This window comes from Tasmannia lanceolata, unplaced genomic scaffold (genome assembly GCF_043159265.1).
Source record: "Tasmannia lanceolata isolate RefF3 unplaced genomic scaffold, GAP_Taslan_0.1 ptg000006l, whole genome shotgun sequence".
Lineage (NCBI taxonomy): Eukaryota > Viridiplantae > Streptophyta > Magnoliopsida > Canellales > Winteraceae > Tasmannia > Tasmannia lanceolata.
The window spans coordinates 6,427,449-6,442,999 of NW_027518683.1; the positions used below are offsets into that span (position 1 = coordinate 6,427,449).

Sequence of the window (15,551 nt, forward strand, 5' to 3'; positions counted from 1 at the left end):
CCTAAAACCCTAACCCTACGCTACGTTCCACCTAACCCTAATCTTACCTCAATCCTCATCCACTATCTCTCCAGCCACCGCCTTCCACTACTCCAGCTAACTACTTGCAAACCAAAACACATATCCTAACCTAACACCCCGACCCTTCTAGCCCCAACCCTGCACCTCGATCAAACCCATATTTTATCCCCCAATCCCCAGACGGCCACCCCAATGCTATCTCCGGTTACCCATCGCCTCCGCCACTCAACACGAACCCCAGATCCTGCGACTCACGGCTTCCCAAAGCCCTTTGCTAGTCATACGCCGCACCATTTCCTACATTCCACGTGCCTTTCGTGTTTCACGAGGGAGAGGAGGGTCTGGAATAACCGGCCGTCTCAATACCATCGTCCGCATCCTTAATCATACTTTTTCTCCACCACCACCACTGCCCTTCACCTTCACATCCAACCTCCTCCTTTTTCCCCCGAATCCGGCCACCCTTTTTCATATTCCTGCCACGTCCATCACTTTCAACGACTCACCAGCCCACTTTCTCCATCTACCCTACCCAGTTCCGATCATTTTCCCATTAAATCCGGCCCCAGATCTGGCCATTCCGCACCTCCAGTTACCATTGCTGCATCGCCTGCAAGATTTGCCCAACTCTGAGCATCATCCGGCCACCAACACCTCCCTTGCCCATCAAGGGAGAGATTAGAAAGTAGGAGAGATAGATCTAAGAGAAAGAGAGACCAGTGAGATAGAAAGAGGGGGATCAGAAAAGGTAGAAAGGGAGAGATTAGGGAGAGATCTGAAAAATGAAAGAAAAGGAGATAGGGGGAGAAAGAGAGAGATTAGGAAAGGAGAGAGGGAGGGAGGGAGGCATCGATAGGAGAGAAAGAAACCAGCGAGAGGGGAAAGAAAAAAATGCTAAAAGGGGAGAGAGAGAGAGAGAGAGAGAGAGAGAGAGAGAGAGAGAGAGAGAGAGAGAGAGAGATCAGCCACCAACACCGACCCAAATGTAATAAGTCATCTATATATTAATTATAGTTACAAGTCAAATTTCAAGATTCAACTATAATCTGGGAATGTTTATTCAGGCATATAATTGTAAAAGGCGATCAGTTTCAACCATCAAAGCATGTGGTTCATTTGGTTTTGGCTAACATGTAGTAGTTTGATATAATTAGAGAGAAAGAATGGCCGGTTCAGGTCAAACCGGGCCTCGGAAAAATCAAAGGGGCCTTGGGCCTTGGCGGCTTCACAACTATATTGCGGAAGTAAAGGATTTAGTTCAGCGGGACAGAAAGCGTTCGGCTAATGAAACGGTGGATTATGTGGCTAAAAATGGTGTTCTGTTAGATTCCATGCGGGCTGTTATTGCGGGAAATGTAAGGGGGGATGGGGAAGGGTAATTACATTTTTGGTACTGTATTTTTTCGATGTAATGCCTTTGGGCTGCTGTACTTGAGCCCTGGTTGGGGACATCTTGTCCCCTGCTTGGTCCGTTCCTGATCAATATATAGTCAATTTTCAAAAAAAAAAAACCCGGTTGGACCGGTCGATTTAGTCAGTTTAAAGTAGTTCCAGTGGTAGTAAGCAACAATTATGACTAATTAAATATTAAGGACAATGCAAGGTGCAAGGATGCACTATGTGAAATAATTCAAAAAACATTTCAGTCGGTCCCAGAAATTAAGTCAGTGGCATCACAGTGCTGCTCAAGTTTTAGTGGAAATTCCATGAAGTTCAAACCGTGAACACTCCAGACTAATTCAAATTTCAGAGCCCTAATTGATCCAATCAAGAAATACAAATGATAAAATAGATACTGTTTTCTCAGATATACATATATCACCTGTAATTTTTCCAAAGTAAAAATACATTGTACTGAAGTAACAATACAGAAAATACGATACGACTCAGGGTAGCCGATTGTCAAACACCATGTACTCAGTACTGTTTCAGATGATAAATGGAGAAAAACCAAGGCTATATTGTACACTCAACTAATTTTCATTACAAAACTGGCAATATCAACTCAATTGTATGAATACAAATCTAAATAGTTTAAAGAGCAGCTGGCATGGCTCAATGCCTCGGAGCCTTTATGAAGCCTTTATGAAGGATACAAAATTGGTAGGCCAGCAGAATAAATTTAAGATCTCTTAACAACAGCTACAGCAAAGCAAGGGTGATGGCTGAACTCGAATGATACGTTTAGGGATGGGTCATGACCCCCAGCATGGTTAATGACATTTAGGGCTATCCTGTTGTGCACAGCAACCTGCTCTATCTGTCGAACCTCGGCCAATCTGTCTGGGTCACCAGCAAAACTATTCTTGAGCTCCTTTGAAATCCTCTGAACATCTCCAAAATAATTGTATTTCACTACAGTCTGGAAAAAAGAGTAGCGTATATCGGCTCATCCGAGTAACCATTTGTAAATAAACCACAACAATAACCACATAAAATGTTACAACACTCACAGAGAAACATGAACGGAAAGTCCATTCCTCAAACAATACGTATGAAATGTGATCAAGAATGCGAGCTTTCTGTAGAAGCTCGAAGTGTTGAATGAATCTCTGGCGAAGCAATGAAAAATGAAAGTGAGAAACTTCAATTTGTTAAGCAAAACCCTCTGAAGATTAAAATCAAAGAGTGATGGCACACCTCCTGCTCAGTATTGAAAATGCCTGGCCTCTGAAAGACCTTGTGTTCATTACACAGAGCTGCAAGCATCTAAAAAAGAAAGTGACGCTCAGTACATGAACAGGACCGTATAATGGTAAATAGAGCTAGCAAATTAAAATTAATCTGGAGAAAAGGGGCAGTTTACCATTGCAAGTCCTTCAGAAAGGAAAATGTAGCATTGAAGCAACAAAATTGACGGCGGCATAGGGGCATCCCTGGATGCATCCTTTGAGAGCTCCCTTTTCTTCTTCCCTTTCCTTTTGGCTGACAAATGAGAGAGATCAGCATCTTTATCCACAAAAAGTTCATATAAGCAGACTTGGGCCCTGTTCGTTTCAGATTGTGACAACCAATGGTGAGGGGCCCAACCGATTATAGGCCCAAAATTAAACATAAATCTGGCAAGTTATGGGGTGTCTAGTAACGAAGTAATTTCTTCGTGATGTATGCCTAGCATGTAGTTTTTTTTCCTGTGTGGGCTTGGAATTTTGGCATTCTCCTCGTTCTCGCTTATGAATTTTATTTTATTTTTATCATTTCTTTAAAAGAACTAATATGCAACAAGCATATCTTGATCAAAATGAAAATGGAGTGATGTTTACTTATTGATCTAGTTCATTATTTATTAATTTATTTTTAATGGTTCCTTAATTTATTTTTAATGATTCCTTCGATTAAAAAAAAATGATTCCTTATCAAAAGCTTTTGGAAAATATATCCTACACAAACTCTCAATATAGTTGCACCTATCACTTTTACAAGTAGAACCGTAGTTGTAGAACTTCACCGTGCAGTTATTTTTTTTTAAAACAAGTTTTTTTGGTACGTCGTCCAAGTTCCTTGAGTTAATTAGATAAGGCAGGCTACAATGACAAATGACTCTCATAGAAGTTGTATAGGAAATAAATTCCAATAGGATTGTGGGTTTTTTATGTGCCATCAGAAATATTGGCTCTTAAGCACTAATAAGAAAATTTTGGTGACGTGTTTGGCCAACCGGACCAGGAGAGGGGTGACTTGAGCAAGAAAAAATGAGAATCATATACCTACGTCAGGTATTTGCGAAAGTTGAATAGACAAATATAACAAGTCAATGTAATGGAAAGTGGATGATCATACTCACTAGTGTCAATGCTTCCAGCTATCCTGAGTTGTGCTTTTTCTAAGAGCTTGATCAAAATGATGTACATAAACCAGTACACCATGCAGTACTCATTAGGAGAGTAGAGTTCCAGCTCAAAGCCCAACATGAGAAAACGATAAGCGATCCAGTAGGTTTGTTCCTCTGTCCAAATAAGGAGAGCTTTTGACAGTTTCAAGCATGCATTCTGCATCGCCAATTAAGTTTAGTGAAAAATATGGCTAGGCCACAATAGAAAGCAATTCTAAATGGTCACAATGTTTGTGAATTACTGATTTGAGAGGAAAGCACCTCATCAGCCGAAGTATTTGACTTCTCTTCACACTCTATCTTACAGGCTAGCTCCACCTGTAAAACACCAGCAATTATGAGAAGCAGAAAATAAGTTTTTTTTTTCTTTTTTTTTGAATGATGTGAATAAAATAAGTTAGTCAGCTCTCAATCTACATTTTTCATTTTTCTGATCCATAAAGACTACTGTTATACTGCTGATACCATTCTCTAGATTCGTATTCACATGGACAATGTCAGAGAAAAACTTTGTGTGATAGTAAAATATAGATGGTGGATGGGCCTAGTCTGGTAAACAGAACAGTTCAACCCACTTATATGAGTTGCCTAAGTGGAAGCATGGATCAGCATTTCAAACATGTAACATGTGAACACAATTACACATGCATGAAAATTTAATACAAACCATAGAACTGAAAATCAGTTGCAAAACATAGCAGCTTAATGTAAACATGAATTCTCATATCATGTTTAAGTTCATATCTAATTTGTAGGCCAAAAATTCGAGAGAAGAGTACAAACGGTTGGGGAAGGAAGGATATGGCAATGAAGGACGCTTACATAAACCATCATAAAGAAAGATCCGTGGATAAAAACAAAAGACAAAAATAACCAAATAATCCTGAATCAGAAACAACATACAAAACAATCAGATCAAAATCATATGGAGTAAATCGAATATTCAACAGAGCGCACAAACCTGTACAGAGGTGACACTCCAATCTTGTAAAATTTTCCCCAGCTTACGCCTTTGCCATGCAGCATTCGTACAAAGGATTTTAAGCAAGTTGATCACCAGCTACATATCCATAAATGTGTTGCACAAATTAGAAGAAATGATCTAATTGAATACAGGATTCTGTATCAACAAAAGGGGTCTAAGCAATGAGCACCTCAAAAAAAAGGACCATGAGATAAGATAAGGGTTCTGACCTGCCCCAGGTGTCCAACAAATTTATTTTTCTGAACTTCTTGGTCCCCTATTGCTCTAGAGATCACATCATAAAAAGGATCCCGTCCATAAAGCTTCCCATCTTGAACCAAGAGAAGCTGTTTATCAGTTGTCATGATGCCAACAAAGAAATGTGAGAATAGTAAAAAAAGAAAATATATAAAGATAATGAACCATTACGAAACACAATATGGAACTCCATAGAATAAGCTACAGAATAAATTATAAATTGGCCGACTCAAATTGCTGAAGATACAGCTTTGATTACTTAAATTTCTGGTCAAAAAATATGCTTTTATGTTTATTAATACCAAGTGAAGAACAAGTACATATTAAGTAGGAAGCAAAAGAATTGACAAATCCAGGAAAGAATGCTAGAAAAGAAAGGCACGCATATGTTCAGATCAAAAAAGATATTTACTAGAGTGTGAATCTTGACTTTATGAGTTAAAATGCATATTAATGAAAGCAGAAAAAAAAAAAACATATAAGAGAGCAAAAACAATGGTCTCCCCAACAGACGTGCCCTCCGGGCTGATAGCCACACTCATGTAGCCCGCATGAATAGAAACAAAGTCCAATCATCCAATATAAACATTTCATCTGAAGCCTGAAGGGAACTACTAAACCAAAGAAGGGTTGCAAGAAATGGAAGGTATATTAAGTGGAAATAATTAAGTTGACCTGCAAATGAGCTCTTGCAACCAGGTCAGGTTGGGATCTTTGGAACTGAACCACGAAGCGCAAAACACCCTCTAATAATGGATCCAGAGAGAAGGAACATATAATGTCTAAATCCTGAAGAAGCTTCTCATAATACTCTAAAGCCTGACATTAAAAGCAAGAATCCTTCAAAATTAACAGCAGAAAATTGAAAGAGAACTAAAAAATCCATTTTAAAAAAAAAAAATTGAAAGAGAACTATGAGATATACTTTTTCAGATGCTCACCTTTTTCCAGCTGAGAATTCTGATTGAACGTGGAGGAGTCGGTGCTAACAATCTGCTGTTTAAACTAGCATCAAAACCAACAGCTTGACAGCCAGAAGCCGTAGTTCCATCTTCAATGTCATCTTGGGAAGAACCACATGCATTAGATCTAAGGAATCCCAATGATTTGTGAATGCATGATAGCTCTGATAGGCACGCCGCAATGTGTTTCCTTGCCAAGTCCAAACCTCTTCCTTGGGGTTTCCTCATACACATGAGAACATGGTAAAAGTGCTGCATATAGCCAAAAATGATAACAGAAATATTAATAATACAGTAAATAATGAAAGCAAATATTTTGTAAATCCTATGGTGGTGCATGATGTCATACAACATATGTTATAAAACAGAAACAAGCATATACAAATCAGTAGCCCGCCCCTATCAAGTTGAATAAATGCAAAGCTATTTATCCATACAGATGAAAGGATCAATCTTAAACCAGGTCAAGATAAAATAAACTTGTGTTATTGGCAACTTAAAAATCAAATAACAAGAGTGCAGCTTATAGTAGAGAGATGCATTCAAACCAATCAAAGCTGGGGGCCCGGGTATTAGAAGTCTAAGAAGTGTGAACAGTACTCTACTAAGGAAGTGGCTATGGAGATATGGAGAGGAAAGACAACAATTATGGACCAAAGTCATCGAATGCAAGTGTGGATCGAGACTGAGGCATTGGATTTCATACGATGATCTTAGATACAGTAGTTTGACAAACAGTCTGGAAGGAGATCTTGAGGCAAAAACAGAAATTTATGGAAGGGATCGGATTCAGAGTTTACTCAGAAAATAGGATCATGTTCTAGCATGATAAATGGTGTCAAGACATCCCCCTCAAGGAGAGTTTCCCGGATTTATTTGCAGTGGTAGCTGATTGTCTTGAGTAGACAGATAACGGGATATCATGGAAAATGAACTTCGGAAGGAACTTCTTTGACAGAGAACTTGATTGGGTGGCGAGATTAGTAGAGGGTTGGAGGATTGTTATATCAAGAAGACATGTGAAGACAAAAGGGTTTGGATATGAAATTCACTCGGGGTGTTTATCGTCAAATCATTATATCAATATATTTGACTCCTCCTGCAGTCCCGCTTCTTGCTAGAGTGTGGAGCATTCCAGCTCCACCCAAAGTATGTGAATTCAGATGGACAGCTTGCCAAGACAAAATACTTACTGTTGATTATCTGCACAACCGGCAAATGTTGATCGTCGACCATTGTGCATTATGTGTGGCGGCAGGGGAGACGGTAGATCATATGTTCCCCCATTGTAGACTGACCAGAGAAGTGTGGAGTTGAATCTTGAGTAGATCCGGCATCTCATGGGTTTTCCAGCGACACTTATTGATCTATTAGAGGGGTGGACTTTCGCTCCATAGCGTAGTAAAGGAAGGATTCTATGGAATGTTTCACTACTAGCCACGCTATAGTTTTTATGGAAGGAAAGGAATGATAGGATATTCAGAGAACTGGTTAAAATACCCTCGCTTTATTCTCTTAAAAGTGATTGCTTTAACTACATCCTCAGTAAAGATGCTTCCATGCTTCAGGTTTGTCCTTGCCTATGACTTGTGGCAAGGGTGGAAAGAAGTGTGTGATAGTGGTGATCAGGTGTCAGCCCCTCCCAGTCATGGGCTCCACCTGGTCCAGGTGGCTTCAAGCTTAACTTTGACGGTTCCAGCATGGGGAATATCAGTCCTGCAAAGTTGGAGGCTGCCTCAGAGACAAGAATGGAGCGCGACAAAGTGGGCTTCCTCAGGTCCTATAAGGACATATTCAAATGAAGCGGAGATCAAAGAAGTTCTCCAGGGGATCAGGATTATTAGGATGTGGAATCCACCTCAGAGGCGGCCTATGTTGGCTACTGGACATGCAGCACACACCAGGGACCTAGGGCATATTCAGTCTGAAACCCACACTTGCAACGTTGTCATCTGAGGCAATTCATCCACAGAATCAGAAGCAGAACAGCCGAAATTGCCTATGACGCCTACCCTCACGATGATCACATTAGGAGACTCCTCCTGTGAGTCTGAAAGTGAAGAAATCCCTCCACATTCCCCCGTAAAACCTTAGAAGCTTCGAAGGCCGTCTGGAGAGGCATTTACTCTATCTCAAGGGGCCCCATCGGCTTCTCTAACTAAAGCACGCAACGCAAGGAAGACCAGGCTTGTGTTGCCTTGTCCAGACGGCGAAAGATAAGATATATGCATGCCCCGCCTGTAAGGAAAGATATATTAGTGAAACATTGTCGGTTGCACCGCTTTCAACCAAAGACTCAAGAGCCCTTTTTTCACTCTTTCCAGCAGGTAGGCGAGCTTGCTTTCCGATAGGGTAGAGAAAGCAGCACTTGATGAAGCGAAGCGAGTAGGCGGTAAGGAAGGCGAGTCCCTTCCGGCAATAGAGCAAGCAGAGGTGGGTAATAGATTGGTAAGGGTGGAATAAGCAATAAGAAAGGCTCACTTACCGGATGGTTGAAGGAAAGTCACATTTACCCATGGAAATTCGATCACTGGATAGATGAGATTTAGGAGCGGGTGGCGGACTCTTCTAACTCCTTCCAGCATGTTAGAAGATAGGCTAATGCAAAAGCCGATAGCCAGAGAGTACCTAGAGTGTTTTTTTATTTTCTCCTCCTTGAGCGCTATGTTGTATTTATCTCTTTCACGGTGATTAATCCCAGTTCCAACCATCTCGGTCACACGGCCTCCTTTTCTTTATTTTAATAAAACGCTTTATCATTCAAAAAAAAAACCCATGGCCTTTTATGATATATTTGTTTCACATAGCCATATCAAGTCATCAACTCAAGAAATCCTAGACTCGTGCTGTGGGAGTATACAAATGTTATACAAGAAACCAAGATGAGAAAATTTAGTGACTAACCTGGTACTCTGAAATAGCAATAGATTGACAACAGAATGATAACACTAAGAGAACAAGAGATGAGGCTGCCCCTTAAGTTTCTTAAACTACCATTATCAAACCAATAGTTAAAGATCCAAAAGACAAGGCAGCAAATGTTTCAATTTATAGTCGGTGCTTGTGGGGTTAAATCTGACCATGACTGCAAAAAACTAGCCACAATGAGTTCAAACATGGAAGAATACGAAATAAACCAATGCACTCGTTAACATTAAATTTGTCAAGAAGCAAACGAATATATGGACAAGTAGGTAGAAAATTTTATTGGGTAAAATTAGTAATTACCTACAATAATATGCATTAAGTAAAATAATAATTGCCTACATTAATTTGCATACATACAAAATCATAATATTCAACATTAATATGCATACATACAAACGTTCATATACAAGAGTAGACAATCTAGAATATATTTTCTAAAGTGAAAACAAGAAAAAAATAAGAGAGAAAACACAGGGTAAGACCTTACGGAAGCGTATGCGACATAGCAAAGCTTTGCAAAACCCTTCTTCCAAATCAAGATTAGTTTGTAATGGCTCAATATCTGCATTCACAAAAGGTAGCCCCTCCATCAGAAAGCATGTTCCAAAACAGCTAAGCTGGGTAAATATTAAATAATAACAAATGTAGTTTTGAAAGTAGAATGAAAGATCATCAAAAGCTCAACTCAGCACTTCAGTAAGTAGTAACAGAAGTCGTCATGAACTACAGAAATCATACAATGGAAGAGTTATCAATTAGTAAATAATTTGGCTTAAATTATTAGGATTTCCACTCAGAATTGGAGCAGTTGTAATTTGTACTTTTCCAAAAATGGGAGCGGTTATAAGTAGGGCATACTAGAGGAAGGAGTGAGGGCATGTACGTCAGTCGGTGAATGGATTAATAGGGCTTTAGTTCCCCAGATCAACATGCAAGCCTTTATGAACAATAATTATAGGGCAGTGATAAATTGACCCCATATAGGGCAGTGCTTAGAGAGAGAGACATGGGGGTCGATTTATCACTGCCCTAATTATGTTACTCTGCATTTTTTTTTTTTAAATGAAAAATGTATGTTATGTGAAATATGATTCTAGAATTGAAGACATAATCTCCAATCAAGAATCCAAACACATGTAACTCAAGAAAATGTTTCACAAGATAACAGTGGGTTGCTCAAGCCTATTTAGAAAGAGAATAATCAATGGACATAGTTATTATTTGATTATTAAGAGACAAGTAAATTAAATTCTCAACCAAAAGAAATAGTGTGAGCTTGACAATATGAGAACTACCTTCTAACACTTTCTTTTTAGATGATGGTGCTTTACAAGCGCGCAACTGACGAGAAATTGTCTCTTCCACAGCATTTAGCATTGACAGGCATTTTTCATCGCCCTCCCCTTTTAAAGGCAGACCATGAGCCATTGTAAAAAGATCCTCCTCCTACCAAGAAAAAAAAATCAATGATGAGATTTTAAATATCTGAACTCCAAATTCAACTTCTTGACACAAATTTGATTATCCAGGAGGACCAGTCCAGAACAGAGATGCATATTAAGAGACAAATGCAACATTGTGGCACAGTGGACTACAACATGCTCGCTTTGTCAAAGATTAGTAGTATCATTTTCCCTTTTATAAACATCCATGAAACAATGATGACAACTAATAACTTTAAAAGTTTTGCTTAGATGAATCCACCTCACTTCCATGGCGCAATTTGAAAATTAAACATAATTTCACTATATATCAGGCATAAAAGACCAGGTCCTCAACAAAAAAATTAGGGCGATGATACCCCCCCCACGCATGTGCCCCCCTTTTAAAGTGATTTGACGTCAAAAAGCGTTATAGTTGCCGACTGTTCATGTCAAAGCAAGTTATAAGGGGGGCGCATGCGTAATGCATTTTTTTTTTTTGGGGGGGGGGGGGGGCATATAGCTCCATGGTTGTCCGTTTTACTCTCGCACAGAAGCTTCTGTCGAATTTGGATCAAAAGAAGCTACTACACATATTATTCATTTTATAGACCCAATCATAATTTATATAATTGTGAAACAACCAATTACTCCAAAAGCTTGAGCCATTGGAGATAGCCCTATTTAATCTTTTATACTTTAACACTCCCCCTCATGTGTGGCCTCTCTTTTTAGGGTTGGCCTACACGTGGCACATGTGCCCCTCTTTTAGGTTGGCCATTACATGTGAATTTTTAATATCAAGGAGTTTTGAACTCAGGACCTTTGCTTTGATACCATGTGAAACAACCAATTACTCCAAAAGCTTAAGCTGCTGGAGATGGCGTTATTTAACCTTTTTATACTTTAACAGTAATAATAATAATAATAATCAAATCAACAGAATTATGAACTGTGTTCCATATCAAATGCAAATTGTTTATGGGGCAGAAAATGCCTAGTGGGGAAGATTTACCTCATGGGTACGTGCATCGGAGACAACTGAAATGACAGCGTTGCAGGTTGCACGAATGATTCTGCAATAAGAATGTAACAAAGCATGCGAGGATGTTCTTTCAAGTTTCAAGAGATAGATGCACGAGAAAATAGTCTGTGCCAGAGAATGACCCTTGTGCCATGTTGCCTGCCAAGTAGAATGCTGTTTAAGACAGATAACTTGAAAAATAATGAACTAAGTCATAACATCATATCAGACAGTACCTCACATGCTAAAAGGTGGTCCATGACATCAATGGTGCACTGAACATCAACAGTTCTATCAGAACTAAGAGGAATTGGTGCAGCACCATTCTCAATGGCTTCTTCAACAGAGCGATATCCGCAACTTTCAATACCAGAATCCATCTTTGGATCCATTATCTGATCAAAAAGGCAATTCAACAGGAAAGAATAGCTTCAGGAGAAACAACAAAATAATAAGTGTGATAAGAAGAAACAACATAAAATTTTATGTGGAGAGTGAGAGAGAGAGAGAGAATGTGTGTGTGTGTGTGTGTGTGTGTGGAGAGTGAGAGAGAGAGAGAGAGAGAGAGAGAGGTCCTTAAAATCCAATGAGGTCTCCCTCTTATACCAGATAATTTAGCTAAATCAGTAAACAAAGCCATTGGGAAAGCCGAACTAGAATGGGAAGTGGACTATAGTACAATGTACAGAGCCATTGGTAAAGCCTAACTACAATGGGAAGTGGACTATAGTACAATGTACACTTACAACTATTCAATGTTTGTTTACATACTTTCAATCTGCACATGTATATCTTGAAAATCAGTTCTCAGTGGAATGAACTTTTGCCCTTTTCCTCTTCAGAAGTTGTTCAGTCAAATATGCATTTTTATATGGTAAATGCTCCATGGCTGGAGGATCTTTGCAAGACGGAAAAAGCAAATATTAAACAAATCTTGCCCGAGAGATTTATGAAGATAATCATAAATTAAAGTTCCCACACGCAATGCAATTTCCGTGCATTCCCATCACACATTGTTTTATGTCATCCATTAATGCATCCAAAACAATACAATAAAACAACAAAGGTTTGAAAGCAATGTGATCTCAAGGTAGAAAACTGGAAGCTCAAAAAATGTTACTCATACATGACTGAATGAAATTGTAACAACACTGAATGTAATCGAACAAGAGGACCGGTTTATTAGTTCATTGGACTTCAAAAGTCCCATCCAAAATGGTAGGTCATTGCTCCCAATGGGGAAACCCGATGGTGGCCATCACTCCCATGGGGGCAATTGGTGAGACAAACAGCAATATACAGAATCCCATACCTTTTCATGGGATACCATTGCTCCCACCAATGGGAGAACCCAAAAATTAGTGGACGTGAACTACTGACCTTTCTAATGAAACAAGAGCATAAGCAAGATTTACTAGTACCTCCAAGGCAGACATAGCAGCAAAGAGACTGAAATTCTCTCCATGAATGAGCTCCCCATCTTGAAGATCTGCAAAGCAAAGAAATCAAAGAAAGATATCCTCAATAGACCCTAAAATATTCACAAATATCGTGAAAGAAACCTAAAAAAATCCCAGTTTCTATCACTGCTTCAATATTAATCACCACCAACCCATATATATCATTAACACGGAATATGAGAGAGAAAAAAACACGAAACTGCATCTCGCCGCAATATGAGCATCAATGTGAAAATGTCAGGTTGAAAATAACTACAGTTAAGCTGGGATTGAAGTTGCAGTCTCGTTGAACCCAGGACCCCCTACTACGGAAGGAAGGAAATGGGGGCGAGACCACCCTAATATGATGTTATGAAGGAGAGCTCGTGGTGATTCTGCTCTGTTAGTGAAGGGCACCAGAATTGACGATCTATTTGACTCTATAGATCAAAAAGGGGTTCGGCCCTACCTCTTCTCGGGAGCGAGGCCAAAGCCGAGCAAAAGATATATCCATCCACATAGATAAAGCCTAAGGAGGCACAAGCAAATGTAGCTGAGCCTGTTGAGTTTTCTCTGTGGCCATGGCCACATTCTACGGGGCTAAGCTCTCCAAAGCATGCCCTAAGAACACCTCCCCCTACTCTTTGATAACCCTCCCAGCCAAATGAAAGAAAGACCAAAATTAATGTGGTAGCCAAATGACACTCCGTCGAAATGAGTGTTTTCCACCTTCTGTAAGCCCAATTCTCAAGTTCAGGAAGTGATCCATCTCCAGAAGAAAGACAATACCATCTCTGACCCAAATAACAGCAACCAAATAGGATTCCAAGAATTGTCATGTTTCCTCTAAGATTCTTTGGTGCACCACCACCACAAGACACCCCTCTACATTTTCGATCGAACATTCCACCAGACAGACACCAATAATTTCAATCTCTTTACAAGACCTTATTCACGCCCTTCGCCCATTGAAAGAATGGTATGATACTTGGAACATTCTTTCTAAATGTCACATAGAACATTCAAACAACCAATTACAATATTCTGACAACTATCATTCATTTTGATCACCCCCATTCATGGACACCCATCAATAGTTCCTCGACAATTTTTTAAGTTTGATATTTTTTTCATTTATCAAAATAATAACAATAAGATATAAGACAAAAACTAGATCCCATAACTTCAAAAGACTTAATCGACGATTTGACATGGATCAGAACTTAAATATTTTCAATTGCTGACATTCAGTCTGGGCTACTTTCTGAGACAATCCCTTGTGCTTCTTGATTATATTTGCTTAATAGGAGATAAAATCAATGACTAACCACAATTAACACAACAACAGCTAGCCGAAAGCAGAAAGTACCACAAATAAACGAACTGCGGAAACAGCAGCAAAATTAAACCTTAAATGCAATGAACAGATCAAATTTAAAAAAAAAAATCAAATTCTGAACCAATAAAAACAGACAAGAAATAATAAAAAGAGTACTGCAAATAAACGAATCGCGGAAACAACAGCAAAATCTCAAACCTTAAATCCAATTACAGATCAATTTCCAAAAAAATCAAATACTGAACCAATAAAACCAAACAGGAAAGAGCAAAGAAGTAACAGAGATTACTCTAGGTCAAGAATAGAAAAGAATCTAACCCAAAAAAATTCAAATTATGAACCAATAAAAGCAAACAAGAAACAGCATAGAAGTAACAGAGATTATTCTAGGTCAAGCAGAAACTACAATCTAATCCAATACCAATTTCATTAAACCTTAAACAACAGTAGGAAAAAAAAAACATGCATCTGAATCAGAAGACGATACTGAAGAATGAACAATCCCTCACCATTACAGGCAGACGTTAAGAGAGGCGAGACGTCGGCCCATACAGTCTGCTCTCCGGTAGACGGAAAGCGATCGTCTTTAACTCCTCTCTTTTCTGTCGTCGCCATTGACCTACGAAGAAGCTCTGCTGCCCTTTTTTTTTTTTTTTTTGTCGAAAAGGGAAACCTGTGTTTTGTAGTTTGAGGGGAAGAGTGTTGTTATCAAACTCCTAGGTGGGTAAATAGCTGGTTCTGTCAGACTCGTCTCAGCGGAAAACGTTCGCTAGCTAGGAGATATGGGCCTCCGGGCCTACTTATGTCACACTGGAAGAGGTGGACCCCAAAACCCAACTTAGTTTAAGGAACCAGATAAGAAATGAGTAATTAGTTTAGGTGTAAAGACTAGGGTTTGGGGTTGGGCTGGGCTTCCAATAGGCTGACGGATATTTTAACTTGGTTTAAAATGGGCAAATCAGGTTTCAAAAGCCCGACCCCTTCGATTCAGGTCGGTGGGCCCACTTAGGCTTAGTATAAATTTGACTACAATAGGGCACAGTCAGCCCATATTAACCAAAACCATCAATTAATCACCATAACAAGTGTGCATAAAATAACTTCTTATAATTAGAGAATAGTGTTTCTGAGCTCGAGCTCAAATAGCTTATCTGAGCGTCAAAAACTCATGTGGGCCCATGTTTTTTGGGGATCCAAAGCATTCATGTAAAAGGCCCTATCAAGGATAGGGTGGGTACAAAAAACCAAGTTCATAGGATCATCCTAACCCCTCCATTTATGGAGGGAAAAATGGGCAGATTTGTGAAGGATGATCCAATGGAGCTGATTTTTTGTCGACACCCTATCCATGATAGGGGCTTCC

General features: G+C 39.3%; 1 protein-coding gene across 4 annotated transcripts; it reads right to left on the bottom strand.

Moving 5' to 3' along the window:
- Nucleotides 1–1,779: 1,779 nt before the first annotated feature.
- On the bottom strand, nucleotides 1,780–14,875 carry MAK10 (MAK10 homologue). 4 transcript variants are annotated; one of them, XM_077381835.1, is made up of 16 exons: nucleotides 14,698–14,874; nucleotides 12,832–12,899; nucleotides 11,647–11,805; nucleotides 11,402–11,569; nucleotides 10,261–10,411; nucleotides 9,448–9,527; nucleotides 6,017–6,289; nucleotides 5,751–5,894; nucleotides 5,048–5,164; nucleotides 4,815–4,913; nucleotides 4,115–4,171; nucleotides 3,802–4,010; nucleotides 2,828–3,008; nucleotides 2,662–2,730; nucleotides 2,475–2,573; nucleotides 1,780–2,383 (listed from the first exon to the last, which is right to left on the bottom strand). In XM_077381835.1, exons 1-16 carry the CDS (start codon nucleotides 14,801–14,803, stop codon nucleotides 2,144–2,146), a joined length of 2,220 nt encoding a protein of 739 aa, XP_077237950.1. In that variant the 5' UTR covers nucleotides 14,804–14,874; the 3' UTR covers nucleotides 1,780–2,143. The 4 variants fall into 4 exon arrangements, 2 of the variants coding, with proteins under 2 accessions (XP_077237950.1, XP_077237951.1); XM_077381836.1 differs by having other exon boundaries at nucleotides 2,828–2,946; nucleotides 3,806–4,010; nucleotides 14,698–14,872; XR_013251291.1 differs by lacking the exon at nucleotides 1,780–2,383 and having other exon boundaries at nucleotides 2,505–2,573; nucleotides 3,806–4,010; nucleotides 14,698–14,875.
- Nucleotides 14,876–15,551: the final 676 nt, after the last annotated feature.